General features: G+C 39.0%; 1 protein-coding gene across 3 annotated transcripts in view; it reads left to right on the top strand.

Annotated features, from left to right (window-relative positions):
* The first annotated feature begins 396 nt into the window (after nucleotides 1–396).
* Nucleotides 397–18,692, top strand: part of NMUR2 (neuromedin U receptor 2) — a 40,671-nt gene continuing 22,375 nt past the window's right edge. Inside the window, exons 1-4 of one of the 3 annotated variants that reach the window (XR_005797751.1) lie at nucleotides 397–1,252; nucleotides 7,703–7,787; nucleotides 10,206–10,331; nucleotides 13,375–13,794. Coding sequence is in view for 2 of the 3 variants with exons in the window: in XM_040498285.1 (XP_040354219.1) it covers nucleotides 536–1,252; nucleotides 7,703–7,787; nucleotides 10,206–10,331; nucleotides 13,375–13,646 (1,200 nt within the window). In the remaining variant the exon portion in view is untranslated. Of the gene's footprint in view, nucleotides 1,253–7,702; nucleotides 7,788–10,205; nucleotides 10,332–13,374; nucleotides 13,957–18,692 lie in introns of those variants that run through there. The other 2 variants (XM_040498285.1, XM_040498301.1) reach the window with 2 other exon arrangements.

Genomic DNA, 18,692 nt, shown 5'->3' with positions numbered 1-18,692 from the left:
GAACAAGATAACTTGAGAAATCTATTGATCTCCCATTTTTGTCACGCTGTGCAGGTGACAAGGATCAATGGAAATTTGTACTCTCCTATCCATGACCCTGCAACTTTATTTTGTATTTCCATCCAGACGCCCACAGCTCTGCAAAACGCACGCTCAAAGTACCCACGGCTTATTTAAGTGAGAGTATCACCCTCTGTGTTAGCTGTTTCCCCAGCTCCTTCCAATCCAGAGAAACGTCTCCCGCTCCTCTCCAGCTCCTGCTTCAAAGCCAGCCCTCCAGCCCAGGGGTCCTCTGGCTGAGCGTCTGACACACACTCATTGGCCCACAGCCCGTGCAGGGGCGGGGCCTCTATCTCTTCCAAAGGGATCCGGGTCTGAGCAGCCCAGCCTTTCTGAAGTACTCAGGCTTCCCCAGCCTCTTTCCCGCCCCCCCTGAGTCTGTGCTTTCCTGCCTGCTTTCTCTTTCTTTTCTGGCTCAGCCTGGGACAGAAGCCTCTATCAGAGGAGGCTCAGGTCTTGCAGTTTAAAACCAGTAATGGAAAAACACAAGAACGTTTCCTGGATCCACCAGCAGGAACTGGCAGATCCATCCCAGAAATACCTGAACAGCACCGAGGACTACCTGGCCTTCCTCTACGGGCCTCCACGCAGCCACTTCTTCTTCCCAGTGACTGCAGTGTACGCGCTGATTTTCGTCGCGGGAGTCGTCGGCAATTTCCTGGTGTGCCTGGTGATTCTTCGGCACCAGGCTATGAAGACGCCCACCAACTACTACCTGTTCAGCTTGGCCGTCTCTGACCTCCTGGTCCTGCTCCTTGGGATGCCCCTGGAAGTCTACGAGATGTGGCGCAACTACCCCTTCCTGTTTGGGCTGGTGGGCTGCTACTTCAAGACGGCCCTCTTTGAGACGGTGTGCTTTGCCTCCGTCCTCAGCGTCACCACGGTCAGCGTGGAACGCTACGTGGCCGTCCTCTACCCGTTCCGGGCCAAACTGAGGAGCACCCGGCGGCGGGCTCTCAGGATCCTTGGCCTCGTCTGGGGCTTCTCTGCCCTCTCCTCTCTGCCCAACACCAGCGTTCACGGCATCAAGCTGCACTACTTCCCCAATGGGTCCTTGGTCCCGGGCTCCGCCACCTGTGCGGTCATCAAGCCCATATGGATCTACAATTTCGTCATCCAGGTTACCTCTTTCCTCTTCTACATCCTCCCCATGACTGTCATCAGTGTCCTCTACTACCTCATGGGGCTCAAAGTGAGTATCCGAGCTCGCTGGCTTAGGGTGGTATCTCTTCTTCTCTCATTGACTCAAAGTTCAGAGAAAAGAACTTAGACTTGGAGAAGTCCAGAATTGGAAGGAAGCAGAGAGGAAAACAGAATGAGCTCAGAGGGCAAACAGAAGTTAAAGGACCGGCCCCAAATCAGGCAAATACTAACCACAACTATAAACCATTTCCTTCAACTCATCTACCATTATTCTTCCCTCTATGCCTGTGGCTTTCAAATCTAGGAGTTCCTAGAAATTTTACTATGGGTATCAAAGCGCAGGCCCTTACCCCTGGGAAATCCTGATTCAGTAGGCCTGATGGGGAGCCTCATTTTAAACAGCACAAAGTGGCTACCACAGGAGAAACTGCTCCACATCCTGTTGTCTCCTGTCCCCATCTACCGCCTGCACTGAGATTTTCCTCTGTACCAATTTGGTCTGTGTATAACATAAACTATCTCTATCTTCTACTCCAGGACAGATATATAGTTTTAAAGTGAGACTGTTCCTTATGGTTGCTTTGACCCTTTGGTTGAAATATCAGGTTAAAATGCAATATATATATATATATATATATATATATATATATATATGTATATATATGGCTTGAGTGGGACCAACTTGGATTTCTCTTGATCAGATGGAAACTGAGGGACAAAGAAGTGAACAGAGCACATAAGATAGAGTAGAAGAAAGTGGGGATAAGTGATAGCCAGAACTAATAAAACACTATCACTTTGTTTCCAACGTATCTTATAATTAGAGAAGGTTCCTTTCCTATACTCATGGTGATATGATACTCATGAGTTGGTTTTTTTTTTTTTTTTTTTAATCTAAAATAGCTGAGAGAAACTACTTTTGGTGAGGGTAGTAGTGAGTCTATATAATTCCTCTCCTGGTACATTCTGCATTCAAATTCATAGAGATGAAATCTAACTGTGACGGTTTTATGCCCATTTAAGGAGGCAGCTTGTGTTTTGTAAACAGTCTTAGGACTACTTAGATTCCCAGATCTGAAGCTCACATAAAATATGCTTTTAGCCAAGCCACACAACTCTCTCCTGGAGTTAGTTTTCACATTTATAAAATGAAAAGGTCACATTAGATCATATCTAAGGCTCCCAATAGCTCTGGCAGTCTGTAATAACCTAAAAAAAAAAAAATGAGAAAGAAAAATCCATGAGCAGGAACAACGAGAATTAATAATGAAGGGAAAACAAAGCAAACATCACATTCACATCATATGTTTCAAGATGACTCTGCCACCATGTATTCTGTGACAGTCAAGGTACTCCCATCTCAGTGCATCTTTGAGAAAGGTGAATATCAGAAATGACTGCCCCACAAGTGGTCCTTTTAAATACATGCTGTGCCTAAGATGAGTGGCAGAATCCAACTAAGAAGAACAAATTCTAAGTACCACAGATGTCCAGACACAGGAGTAAATTTAATCAGGCAGGGAGTTTTGTCATTCTCCTCTTAGAGGGATGGCTCCTCTATTCCCAGAGATACATGTCACCCCAGACTAGCTTTAGAATGTGTGTGTATCACTGGGGGAATGTGTGTGTATCACTGGGGGAAAAGGATTTCTGTATCATTCCACATATCATGAGCCCTGTGAGAAATCTCTACCCCAAACTTATCAATACCATCTCATCCAACACCAATCATTTATCTTGGGTTAATTTGGGAGAAGTATTTAACTTTGAGTAGGAAACACATATCCTTCACCCCAACCAATTACTTTGTGTTTCATTTTGTTTTGCTGTAATGAACTTAAGGCTACCTTGTATCAGGAGCTAAGTGACAGTTCAGATGACAGCTTAGAAACTATCTAGTTTGCTTTGTGTGTATAGTGAAACTTCGACCATTCCTATTCTCAGGAAGGATGAGCTGTTACCCAGAGGACACCAGGGAAAAACTCTCGACTTAGAATATCACTTCTAGAGGAATTAAAGATCTGTAGACGGAGTTAGGAGAAATAGGCCCTAGACTATGGCGTTCGGGGCCTTTGCACAGGCTGTACCCTTTGCTGCATCATTGCCCAAAATGTTGCTACTGTTGACAATCACAATCCCTTTTGCTTTGCTAATTCTAACTCATATTTTAAATCCTACTTCACCCACACTTCCTCAGGAAAACTCTCCCTGACTCTAGCTGCACCTGGTCCCTGTGTACGTGGTCATGGTTCCTGGTGATTTCCCTTTGATGGAATCCCAGGACCAAGGAAGAAAGAGGGGAGCCATATGTGTGCTGCTGCATCATTCCAGGATACAAGTACCCACTGAGCTGCTCTCCAAGGCTCAAACCTGTTAGAGATGGAAAGTAGACAACCCCAAGGCAAGTTTCTTCCCATCTGGGAGGGAAACTCTTTTGGGTCTCTCACCTGGTACTTATACTCCTGCGGGCAACATTAACACTTGAATTGAAGAGGATATATTATGAATTGTAGCAGAATCCAGCCATGCCAAACAGAGTTGCACTATTTTTTTTTTTTAATAAACAGATCTTGTTCAGATTGTGGAAATATTTACACAAAAGCTAGGAGTATCTCTTGGTATTCTGGAGCTTAGTCTCCACAAACTATATAAACGTGGTGGAATTTATATATATATATTATATTATATATATGTATTATATATATAATATAATATATATATAATATATAATTATATATTATATATATTATTATATATTATATATAATATATTTATATATTATATATACATATATTTATACATATATATAAATATATATTATTATTATATATATATAAATGTGGTGGATCAACCTGAATCCCCCACATGGCCCTCCCCTTCACCTTTTATCTCACACAGCTAAAGTGAGTGGAGAGGAAGGCCTCTGAACTTCCTGTAGAGTAACCACAATTTTTCACTCCTCTTTTTGTATCTTGACTTTTAGAAGTGCAGGGGTGGGGAGAATACTTAAGGGATGAATAGCTACTTTTGCTAAACATCTGAAGGGAAATAAAATAATTCAAACATAAAGCAGTAGTTAATATTAGCCAGACAAATTGTGCATTCTATTCTACTATACCGCCTCCTTCAAATTCCACTGAAACAATGTATAAGATGCATAAATATTCAGTTTTCACTCTTCCCCCTAGTTGGTTAGTTGTATCACTAAAACCTATGAGAGCTGAAAAGTAAGAAATTATTAATATAATTTTCTTTTCGTTGCAAACTACACTGTACAGGAAGCCTGTTCATAAAAGAACTGTATGAACTGTTTGCTTTATGTTTGATTTAAGGAAACTATTACTTTAAGTAGAGAAATTACCAATGAGAACTTTTAAACCCACCCAAAGAAGGGACTAATAGATCTCAATAGTTGTTGTTTATTCTTAATTTTGGACTGAAATCAAATTATGGAATGACTCTCTTGTAATAATGACAAAATTTAAAAAATGGCATGGGGGGTGCCTGGGTGACTCAGTCGGTTAGACATCCGACTCTTGCTTTTGGTTCAGGTCATGATCTCATGGTTCGTGGGTTCAAGCCCCATATCAGGCTCCGTGCTGACAGTGCAGAGCCTACTTGGGACTCTATCTCTCTCCCTCTCTCTCTGCCCCTCCCCTGCCCTTGAGCTCTCACTCTTTCTCTCAAAAATAAATAAACTTTAAAAATAAGATTAAAATACTAGGAAATAATTAGAACCTTTAGCAGATTTAAGTGATGAGTTAGTAAGATGTGCAGTTTGATTTATTGCTCTTAAACAATAAGGTTTTTGTCTCAGTGCATCTGTTTGCTTCTTTGTCTCAACACAAGTACTGCTTGTGGGTGACAGTTGCCATGAGAGAGAGAATTTCTGGAAGGGACTCAGTAATCCACATGAGTGACCCCACAGATATGAATAAATAACCCTGTTTCACCAAAATTCAGTTTTTATTATGTCTTTTGAGTAAACTGAGGACAGTAACCAGAATGACAATATATACTTATTGAATAGCATGTGCCAGGAACTGAGATGAGCACTACACCTGCATTATTTTGTTTTACTATTACATTAATAACATTATTGTCAGTTTCCTCCTGTCCATTCCTAATAACTGCATAATATTTTTCTTTCTTGTTTCCAAGTTCTAGATGACCTTGGAAGGGTTAAATCTCACAGACTCCTTAGTCCCTTACTTTGTAAAGACACGGGTGTACGTAGAGAGCACCAGTATATTCAGAGACAGATTGGTCAGGTTGGTTAATTATCCAAGTGATGCTTCAGGGCTGGTGTGGTCCTGAGAGCTACCTGACTTCTAGGAGCTAACATGTTTGTCAGAGAGACAGGATACTCCTTTGTTTAACTCTGTAGGCAACTTTTAATGGCCCTCTCTTCCAAGTCTTGTTTAATTTAAAATTATTTTTTAATGTGTATTTATTTTTTGAGAGAGAGAGCGCGCGCAAGTGGGGCAGGGGCAAAGAGAGGAAGACATAGAATCCAAAGCAGGCTCCAGGCTCTTAGCTATCATCACAGAGTGCAATTCAGGGCTTGAACTCACAGATGGCAAGATCATGACCTGAGCCAAAGTCGGACGCTTAACTGACTGAGCCACCCCGGTGCCCCCAACTCTTATTTAATTTTAAATACCTTCTCTAAAGCGTTCTATAAAAATGCCATCCAGCTCAGGAAGGTCACTGATTCTAAGAGCAGTCTGTTCTACTGTTGCACATACCCACACCAAACTCTTTTTTATCTTGAACTGGAATACATTTTCTTATAATTCAACAATCTGATCCTAATCTACCCAAGACTATATAGAATAAGTTGAATGTTCCTTCCACCTGATGGCCCTGATAAGTGTGTCAGAACTTTCTACATTGCTAATGAGGGAACCCCAACTCAATCTGGCAAAATATGAAGGGCAGTATAGACCTGATAAATCAAGAGGTGGAGCTGGCTTTTGATGAAGCTTAATTCTGTAAAACACACAATATTCTCAAAGACCTAGCTTTATTTCTATTTCTTTGCTCTTCTTTCCATAAGGTTGATTTCAACCTCAAAATACACACAACAGGTCATTCGTGGCTCCCAGCACTTTCCTTGTGGTGGAAAAAAAAAAAATAGCTGTTGTATTCCAGAATTCCATGCAGAGAACAAGAAGGGGTCCCAATAAGAGAGAAATAAAGCTTCAATTCCTAGAAGTACAAGCAAGAATCTGAAACCCCATTGATTCCAATCATCTAATCACTGTGACTGATGGAAAGGAGCTAAATTATTTAGGGTCTGAACCTGGAGCTGGAGATGGGATCATTGCCATCCAAATTAACGAATGCCTAGGAATGGAGAAAGCGTTAATTTCCTAAAGGAAAGTCATGGTACCATTGGTAGGAAAAGAAGAGAATAAGTGCTAGAGAGTCAAGCACAAACACATACTGTACTGTCTTGTAGATACTTGATAGTAGTTTGTCATGAGTCCTTAAAGCTTTCTTTATGGTTTCTTTATAATTGTATAACCCCACCAACTAAAAATATGTAAGTTGAAAAGAAGAAAATTCCACAACTAGGTAAACGATGCAGATCTTCAGTGCTAAGGGAGTTGAGAGGAAGGAGAGGATAATGGGCTGCAGGACCACCAGAGTCTTGTAGAAGTAGATGGGACTTGAACAGGGCGGGAAAAATTGCATGTACAGTGGTGTTAATATTTGACATTTTTAGAGACTTCAAGGATCACCACCTCTTGCAACAGGATGAGTATATTCCACATCTAAATTCAGAAACATGTGCAGTCTTATCAGTAACATTATTAACATAGAATTTCCCAGATTGCGCTTCTTAAGATATAGTAAGTATTCCACTGAAAAGGGTTGGGTGGGGGGAAATTGTTTAGTCAAAGAAGCACTATCTCCTTTGAGGTTGGGGTTGGAGATGTGGGGTGTGGAAGGTGGGGATGAGGGAAGGGTGATACATGAACCCCCAGGAAAATGTTCATAATGTCCATCAGCACCTTAAAGACACTGAGAAGACTCACAATAAAGACTATAAAATTTATGAAGCAGAAACAATATCTGTTTTTGTTTTTTACTGCCTACCTACCCTATAGCAGAGGGATTCCATTCTCAAAGATATCTGATTATTATTGAATGAATGAATGAATGAATGAATTGCCTACCTAACTTTTTTTTACTTTAGAATTTCACATTTTTTATAGAATACCCGTTAACATACTATATAACCAGGGTTCTACAGAATAGCGTATGATAAATGGTTGCATTGCAACGTGGCCACAACCCTCGATCCTGTTGATTTAGGTGACTTGGATCCAACTCCACCTCCAACTTATTGTTAAACATTTGACAAATTCTTACATTTCTTTGTGTCCCAGTTTTTTGTCTGCAAAATGAGTGTTAGAGCTACATTTCTCAGATCTTAACAGGAGGAAAAAAATGTTTACCTCCCTTAGCAACTTTTCCACTTCCCTTGCAGCTAAAGAAGGACCAACTGCTTGGGGCAGATGAAATGACTGCAAATATTCAAAGACCTGCCAGAAAATCAGTCACCAAGATGCTATGTGAGTCCTGCATTTTGTTTGGGGTTTGTTTGTTTGTGAAAGCAAAGGAGTTGCATTTGGTACTGAGAAAGCGTTGCTGGGGTCAGAATCAAAATTCTGAAACAAGATGTTGAGGTCTGGTCTTCCTTGGTTTTCTCAGCCTCCTAGGACCTTTCTGTTTTGTTTCTATTTCACTTTTTAACCCTCAAACAATGCCCTGAATTGTGTCATTGTAATACTCTCTGAGGTATTTGGCAAATCTCACTCTCTGAGATTTTGAGCATTTCTTTTCCTCTCTAAACTGAGCAGGTTATTTTTAACCTATTTTGTGTTATGAGTTGCTTTTTTAATTTTTTTAAATACAATGAAAGCTGTGAACTCTCCCCTCAGAAAATGTACAAATACACATACACAAACATTGTATAATCCTTTTCAGGGGATCACGAACCTGTTGACACCCATCCTTGGACTCCCTAGGATCTTTTAATTCCAGATTAATAACATGTGGCCAAGAGTAACTGTAAGCAGTCATACCACCTATAACATCATATGATTTTATATAAAACAATACACTCTTTTGTATAGATAAGGTGTTTTTAAAAATCCGGGCACTGCTCTACACTCTCCCAAAAGAGTGCTATAAAAATATGTGGTCCTGGAGTGCCTGGGTGGCTCAGTTCAGTCAGTTAAGCATCAACTATTGGTTTCTGCTCAGGTCATGATCTCAGGGTTCGTGAGATCTGTCGTTGGGCTCAGGCTCTGTACTGACGGCTGGAGCCTGCTTGGGATTATCTGTCTCCCTTATTCTCTGCCCCTCCCGCACTCTCAAAAATAAGTAAATATTAAGATATATATATATAGTCCTGCACTAGCATATGAGAAATATTGATGAGAAAGGAGGAAAGGAGATTTATAATAAACTTCCCAAGACAAAACCAAAGATTTGAAAGAAACATATCCTTCAGGCTAATAGGTATATAAAACACTTACTCTAACTATGTGGTGTTTATGAGCAAAAATCCTGTGAAGTCACTAAAGCCTGTCTTTTCAATTCTAGTAGTCATCATCTTAGAAATCGCTTAGCCCCTGTTGGCACCTGACTTTCCCTATTAAGAAATCTCATGTCTTTATAATCTCTCTCTCCCCTTCCTCCTTGATCATAATCTGCTCTCGCAAAAAGATTTGAAGTGTATGCACATTAAAGTCACTGTGATAAAATATACAGTAAAGTATATGCCTTTGGGGTTGGAGTGTTCCATGTTAACAGTAATTAAATTTTTAACTAAAGGGATTTGTAGGCAGTAGTGAGCAGATTAGGGACTTTTTCTGGTAGAAGGGCAGCGGAGGGGGGGTTGGTAAACTCAAAAGAAACATTCAGATATTCTTGAAACTACACCACACAGGCATACCACACCGTTTACCGTGGAAACTTCAAATGCACTCACAAATTCAGAGAATTGTAAAATGATCACCCATGTACCCATCACCCAGCTTTAAATATTACCCACAACTAATCTTGTTTCATCTATATTCCCATCTCCCCGCTAGTCCCTACAAGACTTTCCTGAGGGAAATCTCAAGCATCATGTCTTGAGAAATAAAAGTATTTTACAACTTCAGAAGAGAAAACAAAAAAACATACATGTTTATATTGGTGAAGATTAAATGCCCCAAAGAGAAAATATGGTAGCACTAATCTCTGTCTTAGGAGCTGAAAATTAAAAAAACAAAAACAAAAACAAAAACAAAAAAAAAACCCTGGGCAATAGTGTATTTCTGTGAATCTGTAATTTTATAAAAACAAAAAGTAAAAACAAAAAAAAATTGTGAGGCAATCTGTACCATAGAAAAGTTATAATAGACACATCTCCACCTCAATCAAAAGATGCTTGTAAAGCAATATAACGCTCATGATTTTTCTTTCTTTATGTCCCTCCCACCCCTTACAGAATGACTGAATTTGCATAAGTTTCTAATTATTTCTAGAGTAAAAAGATAAATTCATACAACATTTATACTATATACTGTATCAATAGTTTGTTATTAATCTAGGACTTAAAAGAACACCAATTGCTTGAACCCAATCATTTTATTCATATAACCCATTTATGTGGTACCAGCAACCTTCTTGCAACATATTTTCCACAATAGAATGTTTTCAGCTTTGAACAAAGTCAGTACTATTTTAAGCGTTCTAAAGTAAACTCATATTGTACAAGAAATCTTATACAATCATACGGAAACTGACCCTAAATCCTATACAATTCACTCTCATGTGTAAGTGTTCTATGTAGAGGTTCTTTAGGATCTAGATGATTAAATGATTAAAAAGATGGTGGAGGGGAAATGCTAGAAGGAATGGCTGGATTCAGAGTGGGCATTATATACCTATCCTTGCCTTGACTGTCCTTTGCTCTTTCATTCATCATCCTTTTCCAGTTGTCTTGGTCTTAGTGTTTGCTGTCTGTTGGGCCCCATTCCACATTGATCGGCTCTTCTTCAGCTTTGTGGAGGAGTGGACTGAATCCCTGGCTGCTGTGTTCAATCTCATCCATGTGGTGTCAGGTAAAATTTTGGCTGGTTTGGTTATATCACAAGTATCTACTTTTTAATCTCACTTAGGTTCTATTTATATATACTAATCATTATGCGGACCCCACCATACAATAAAGAACACATTTGATTTTTTATTCATGTATTGATTAGGCATGTTACTTATCCAAAAGAAATATACCAAATCACTATTGTAGAGCCTACTTTATTGAAGACCTCAACTCTAAGCCTGGTGATTACAGCAGGAAAATGGTCTAAGAAGTGATTCCTTTGTTTTGCATCCAAAGCCCACATAACTGAATTGGTTTTTATTAAATATCGATGTCCCTAAAATCTCATATTGTCTTCAGCAAGTATTAAATCCTCATGAAAACTAACCAAAGGGCATTCATGAGGCATCAGGATCTGTTTTTAGGCTACTTTAATGTTGCTTGTTAAGGATACCATGGAATAGGGTGGAAATAACAATGGAAAGATCATTAAGTCAGAGGACCTGGATTTGCACTTCATTTCCATTATTAATATCCTGTGTGATCTGAAGAATGTGGATTCCTTCATGCCATAGTTTCCTCAACTGGAAAATGGCAATAATGCCTGCCCTATACAAACCATGCGCTGTTGGTAAGAAGTAAATGAAATAATAGCTATTAAAGAGCCTTTTTAAGCTGCACAATGCTATATATCTTTCTATAGTCATCACAAAAGCTTAGTAAGTAGATATTATCATCACCTTTTACAGCTGAAAGAACAGTTCCACAAGAAAGAAATGTCTTGCCCAAAGTCACTTGGTTGGCAAATAGTAAAAACAGTGTTCCAGCCCAAGTTGTCCAACTTCAAGTTCAAGATTCTTTCTCCCAAAATGGAGCAGAGAATGGTCACCTGTATCCCTCTTTCTCAGCAAAGGTGACTGTTAGACTTACGTGCAGACCACATTGTCCCTCTACCTTGGCTAGTCACTGGCTGCTTCTATGGGCACATTAGATCATCAAAGACCTCACCAGAAAAAAACAGATAAAAGCAACTTGTGCACGTTAAGTTGCAGGTGTGCATAAAGCAAAAACAACAGTGTTCCTAGGTATATTGAGTGCCATGTATGTTATCTATATTCAATCATCCTTTCTTTTGTACTCAGGAAGCCTTGTGTTATGGTTTATACCTTGACATGGGTATATTCCTCCATGTTAAATTAATTACTAATTCTGGGTGAAATCTCAAAAATATTTATAGCTCTTAGCTTATCTTTGTGGTTAAGCTGCGAAAAAAGAAAGTGATTAAATACATTGGAAAACACTACAAGATCACATGAGACAACTAGTTGACTCTACATCTCCAGATGCATCAAGACAACCATTTTAAGATTTTCAAGTTACAACATTTATATTAATATTTTCCAGTTAAAAATCATCTCTCTTCCCCCACATTGCCAACCAGATGAAGTCTAAACCTTCTAAATGCTACAAAAAAATGCCCCCAACTTGCCTTTTGATCCTCAAGTTATGTATTTCCATTCATAAATCATATACTTGTCAAACTGGTTAATTAGAGGGTTGTGCGTGTCTGCATTATTCCTGCACAATATAACCATTCCTGCCTCTGCACATTTAGCTTCGACCTGAAGTACTCTCTTATCTCTTCCCCAGTTATCTCCTGCCCAATTCAGGGTAGGCAACATTTAAGCACCCCATTAAATCCTTCATGACCATCATGGTCCTTGTGTTTATGCCATTATGTGAATTTCCATAGGATGACTGTCAGTCATATATATATGAGATATATATAGATATAGATATAGATATAGATATAGATATAGATATAGATATAGATATAGATATATCTCATATAGATATATCATATATATCTATATATATGATATATATATAAACAGATATAGTTTGGTAGAGTTCTTTTGTTTACTGTTGAAGTTAGGCATAGGTCTTGCCTCTATAATACTATTCCATGTCCTTGGAGACCAAAGTCTAAATCCACTGCCTACCAATATGCCTCAAAGTTTCTGGCAGAGAATAAGGATTCAATCATATTTACTTATTGAATGAATTAACAGCCCATAGCAATATTCTCCTTCTATATTCCTCCCTGACCAGTTCTGTGCATAGGGTGTATGGCACTCTGTGTGTCCTGAACTATATAAATGAGGACAACAACGAACATGTTAATGACAGTACCTATCACTTTTTTTACATTCTTAGCCATTCTCAATCCCTCTGTGGATAGCGTCTCAACTTTATCCTCACAGTAATTCAGGGAGGTGGGTTAGAGTGGTATTACTATTCCCATTTTACAGAGAAAAGAAGTACCACTTCCGTCTAAAGTCACAGAATGAGCAAGGCTAAGTAAGATCAGAAACAAAGTTCTCTGATTCTCAACCTTAGGCTCATCTTGGGTCTTGGGGAATAAAATAGACATAGAAATAAAAGAAACATGTGTGCCAAACAGGAAAGTGTCAGTGTGCAAGGCATTTGGTGGAGAAAAATAAATGTAAAAATACAATTAATAAAGTTAAAAGTAAGGTGGGAGGAGCCATCAAGGGAAAAGACTAGGTAGGAAAAGTGCATTGGGGAATATTTCTTTGAAGAGATAGTTAGTATTATAAGATATCTCAGCAGGGACTATGACTTAACTGATTTACCATTCCTCCATTACTTGCAGTTTCAAATTATAGATTTAAGCAAAGCTCCAATGAGATAAAAACATCTCTCTTTCCTCTGATACTTAAGCATCTCTCTCGTTAATGCTATCAGAGCATGTTCTTTAATTAAACAAGTGGGGATCAAAGGAATTTGCCAAGCATCTCAGAGAGATCCCATGCCGGCCTAAATTTTTCCAAGACTCTTTAATCTTTCTGTGTTTGATTCCTAAACACACAGGTGGTAGATCTGTTCAGAACATTTTGTATTCTCAATTAGAGTCTTGTATGTGTTATTACTTCCAAAAGAGGCAATCACAGGTATGCTAGGCCTTTGTTAAATAGCTATGCTTCATTCTACCATGCCTCTCACTCCTCAACATGTCTCTTTTTTAATCTCCTGTGTTCCAGGTGTCTTCTTCTACCTGAGCTCAGCCGTCAACCCCATTATCTATAACCTACTCTCGCGCCGCTTCCGGGCAGCATTCTGGAATGTGATCTCTCCCTGCAAACAGGGGCACTCTCAGCACCACCAACAGGGGCCACCTGCCCAGCGGAACATCTTCCTGACAGAATGCCACCTTGTGGAGCTGACTGAAGATGCAGGTCCCCAGTTCCCTTGTCAGTTAACCGTCAGCAGCTCGCACCCCCCTACAGCCCTCTGTAGTGGACAGGCACCATGAAAGGGACACTCAAAGAGTTGACATTCCTTTATGCCACCATACTACAGGAAGGGACACCCTGTAAAATTTATGCTTTCTTACATGATAGTAGGGAGGTAAAATGAGTCTTACAACTTATATACCCACTTCTAATTGTGTGTGTGTGTGTGTGTGTGTGTTTAAACAAATTGCTACCAAATCTGTATCTAAAACCCAGAACCTTCTGAGTTTTAGCTTCCTTTCCACCATCCTAACTGCCTCATGCTCCTTCACTAGTTCATGGAAAGAAAAAAAAAATCATGACCAGTAAAGAATGACACCTATACTTTGAGTGATTTTCACTTTCGGAAACAGTTTGTCCTGAGTCATCCATACTCTGAGTCAGGCTCTAACTCTCACAACCAATGGCCCCTGTGAGATATAAAAGGAAGACATGTAGATGGTATGTTACTTTATATGACTCAAGGGAACCATACCAGTGTTCTTCCACAGCAAACTTTTTATCCTACTGCCTCATATTTGGCCTTTTTAATATGATACATTAGAATTTTGAAGCCTCTTACTTGAAGAATCCTCCTGATAATATGGGGATGCTCCTTAGAACTATTTATTCCCACTTTCCTAATCCGCACATCATTCTCAGTCATTCCTCACCAGGAATCAGATCAGATATAAGTTCTACTTAGAAAAGAATGGGAAGATGGAGAAGGCCATGGTGGAGGGTCAAAAGAGACATAAACTATACCAAACACAGGCTTAGTTGTTTTCATAGTTTTGTCTAGACATGGATTTCTGAAGTCTTACTCCATACATAGAGGTATGGTCTACTATCTAGGGGAAAAAAAAACAATCATATAGTAACTACTAGTCTCAATCCTATGACTTTAGCTGACTAAATCCTTCATTACCTATATAACACTCTTTGCACATATAAGAAAAATCAACCTTCCAGACTCCTCTTCTTTTTTTTTTTTTTAATTTTTTTTTCAACGTTTATTTATTTTTTTGGGGACAGAGAGAGACAGAGCGTGAACGGGGGAGGGGCAGAGAGAGAGGGAGACACAGAATTGGAAACAGGCTCCAGGCTCTGAGCCATCAGCCCAGAGCCCGACGCGGGGCTCGAACTCACAGACCGCGAGATCGTGACCTGGCTGAAGTCGGACGCTTAACCGACTGCGCCACCCAGGCGCCCCCAGACTCCTCTTCTATTATATAATCACATGTAATGTATATTCTATTCAAAATAGAATACTTGCTTTTCTTATGAAAATATGCCCTGGTTATTCCAGCTGCACATATTTGCTTATAAAATTCCCTCTTTGTCTCTAGTTTCCATCTGTTGCTGTCCTACCCATCCTTCAATGTCCATCTCGGTGTGTCACCTCCATAAAACCCTGCTTGATTTATTCAAATAGATGTGGTATCTGACTTGTCAATCTCTCTCTTAAGCTTTTTCCTCACTCTGGTTCGTATTTCAGGGATTTATATCCTTGTTTTGTCAGAATGTAAATTTTTCAAAAGCGTGAAGTATCTTGTGTTCATTTTTGCTGTTGCTGGGATCCTGGTAGTATATCTGTCACAATGGTAGAGGTTCAATAAATATGTGGTGAGTTAGTTGAACTCACATTCCAGTGTGCTGAGCCAAAGAACAGCTCCAGATGAAACCACATTAAGAGCCAAAGACTAAAATTCTGTTTCTGACCGGGATATCTTTCAGTTCACTGTTTAACCAGTTGTGATTGTAACAGTATGCCTTGCTGTGCCCACAGTACCAGAAGGTTCTTCCCAACCCCAGATTCTTACTGATGCCGAAACATACAAGTTCCAGCTTTTAGTCTCTGAATTTTCTCTAAATTGAATGAACCATCCTACTGATAAACCATCCTGTTATTGGTCTCTGACATCATTATTTCCTAACTGAACAATCATCTTCAAAGTGATTCAATATATATTTTTAAAAATCTCTTTGCTAATTAACAGCCAACTTTAATGAATCAGAATTCTCCAGTGATGGTTTATGTTGGTGAGCAGAATCCTTGGGTCATTTGGGGATTAAGTTGAAAAGACTCAGCAAAGCAAAACTCCAGAAATGGAAGAGAAATGAATTTCCTTCTCATCTTTTAGAGACCTTCTCAAATGAAGATCTAGTAAAGTCATCATCTTTAACATCAACTCCCAGTGACCAGGACTAAATATGCTGCTGGTGTAGGTAGATGGATAGAAAAAGAAACAACACTAAAATTGAAGCTAGTAATTTTGTTGCTTGATTACAGCTTTGATCTCTTTTTTGTTTTCAGGAGCAATAGATTTAATTAAGCCTAGCATTAAATGGGGGGGGGGGAGTGTTGAGATTTTGTTTATATACATATACATGCACACATGCATCCATATACATAAAGGAAATTTATATTTCAAAACAAAAATTCAAATGTCACAAGTCTTAGAGTTAGCTCATATAATGGTTCACACACAGTTAGTAGAACAAAGGGAAAAACTAAAGCCAAATTGTTCAATGCTACTCAATAGTTGACTTCATCATCTCCTTGTGAATTCCTCATGATCTCTGCATTTTGCAATAATGAAAGAGGCCACACAGCAAACATGATTAATAAAATGCTGGTAATTATACTCTTTTGTAATTCAACAGTGACTTTTGAGCTCTCTAGTAATTCACAAACTTAGTGAACTAAAGCAATGACCTTCAGAACGTTGCTTGCCAAATTGTCTAGTCCATAAAGACCCATGAACAAGTGTCAGAAGTCCCAGAAGCCTCTGAAATTGTATTCATAATTCTTAGTGTGTACTTTTTTTTGTGAAGAAGGTTTATAGCTCTGGTTAGCTCCTCAAAGTAGTCTATGACTTAAATTACTAGAATTAAGGCACCCTTAATGGCCTCACTTAGTGGATGAGTTATAGTTGAATGAAGGCATTACAGGAGAATTTAAAAGTATCACTATTCCAACATAAGAATCCAGTGTCTATAAGTATTAACTGTTCAGTGATGTACTGGCTGGTACTGGCTCAGACTGTCTTGCAAAAGTTTATTATTATATATTTAGGAATTTTGAGAACTTGGTATTATATGATTGGTAGCCAGAAATCAGCCACAGTGGGAATATTTACACCACAGACATTGGCAAACACTTTACATTGGAGCTATTTTCCCCCCAGAGAGCCATCTTATCAGCACATCACTAACCACTGATATGCTGGCAATCTGCCACCTTGCTGTATGACACATGGTTTGTTTATAGACTAGATGGCCAATAACAAACACCATTATAATTACAGACCATTTAAATTTGTGGCTAACTCACTGAAAAAAAAAAAAAGTCAATGAACCAGATTTTGACCCAGAGATATGAGATAAAATAAGCTAAAGCATGCTAATTATGACATGAAAGCCTCATCAGCATTTTATAATTAACCCAGAATGGAAGAATTATCCTTGGATTTTGTCCATTAATATCAGTGCAGGAAATAGTAACAGTTCTACATGTTATCTTCCCTATACATCTGTTTTTAAATATCCCACAAGATTCATTGTAAAAAGATACAGGATTCCACATTCTCTCTACTTGGCTGGAGATCTCATTTTTTGAATATGTAGAAGTATACTATACAAACATTGTAAGAAAGCTTGAGGTTGTATTAGCTTATGCAAGCCAAGCAAATCGAAACAATCTATCTCTTCCCTTTTTTTATCCCTTCTAAATTATTAAATTACAGTTGAACTCTACATTAGACATATGCATATGCTGTACTTTGGAAACATTTTCTACGTAATGTCAATGTTTGGGAGTTTTAACTAATCTAAACATAGAAATTGTTGCATATACCTAAATGATGCTATTGCCAGTGAAATATACACCGGGTGAAAAATATATACTGTGAATTTAGTAGGCAGGATGGTTAGATTGAGCTGGCAAGCAAAACACTATTTAAAAAGAAAAGTAATTCATTATTTTTAAAAACAAAAAAAAAAACATATGTTAAGAAGCCAACATTAACGCATAGGTAAGAATGATTTGTGACTACATAGATATTTTGAAAATAGGTCTTAACCAGCCTTTGGTAAGGATTATTTATTTAAATATTATACCAACAGAAGGAATATCTTGTTCTAATTCCATGCTTCCTTTTTTAAACGTTAAAAATTTTGATATTGATCCTAACTTTATTACCAATTCTTTTTTTTTTTTTTTAATTTTTTTTTCAACGTTTATTTATTTTTGGGACAGAGAGAGACAGAGCATGAACGGGGGAGGGGCAGAGAGAGAGGGAGACACAGAAACAGAAACAGGCTCCAGGCTCTGAGCCATCAGCCCAGCGCCTGACGCGGGGCTCAAACTCACGGACCGGACCGCGAGATCGTGACCTGGCTGAAGTCGGACGCTTAACCGACTGCGCCACCCAGGCGCCCCTATTACCAATTCTTTAAGTCGAACTGTGAGTTTTAGAAACTGTTAGTTTTACTTCAATAACATTCATGTACACGATTATCTCATTAAGTTCCCACAGCTTCACTAAGAGGATGTTGTCATCTCACTGCTTACAGTTGACAAAATAAGACTTGTCCTCCCTTACACTTGGGAAAAGAGACAAGCAAGCACAAAGTCTGAGTGAGTCGCACAACAGTATTTATATCTTACTCATCTGTCTGCAGCCTAGCTGGGGTGACTCTACTCCACCCAAACTGGGGCATTCACAAGGAACACAATGGCCACCCACGGCATGCACTCCCCATGCTAAGCAAGTCACATGGCCAATCTCAGAGTTGGGGGGCCTGGAAGTATACTCCACTCACCATGAGACCACGGCCTGACCAAGGATGAGATGTATAATACCACCAGAAGTAGTGAAGTGTTGAGACTGAAGAATGCATCTAGCGAATGGTGCAGTGAGTTTGAACCCACAACTATCTGACTTCAAAGTCTGAGCTTCCCCCATTTTACTACATGGATTCTACATGGGACTCTAGTTCATTGCCATCACTAAAAAAGCCTTTCAGTTTAATGCCATCCCCAAATATTACCTCTTCACTTATTTCCCACTAAATCATTAACA

This window comes from Herpailurus yagouaroundi, unplaced genomic scaffold (genome assembly GCF_014898765.1).
Source record: "Herpailurus yagouaroundi ecotype Mexico unplaced genomic scaffold, PumYag 29, whole genome shotgun sequence".
Lineage (NCBI taxonomy): Eukaryota > Metazoa > Chordata > Mammalia > Carnivora > Felidae > Herpailurus > Herpailurus yagouaroundi.
Note: the sequence above shows the minus strand (reverse complement) of the source record. Positions and strands in the feature narration are given on the sequence as shown.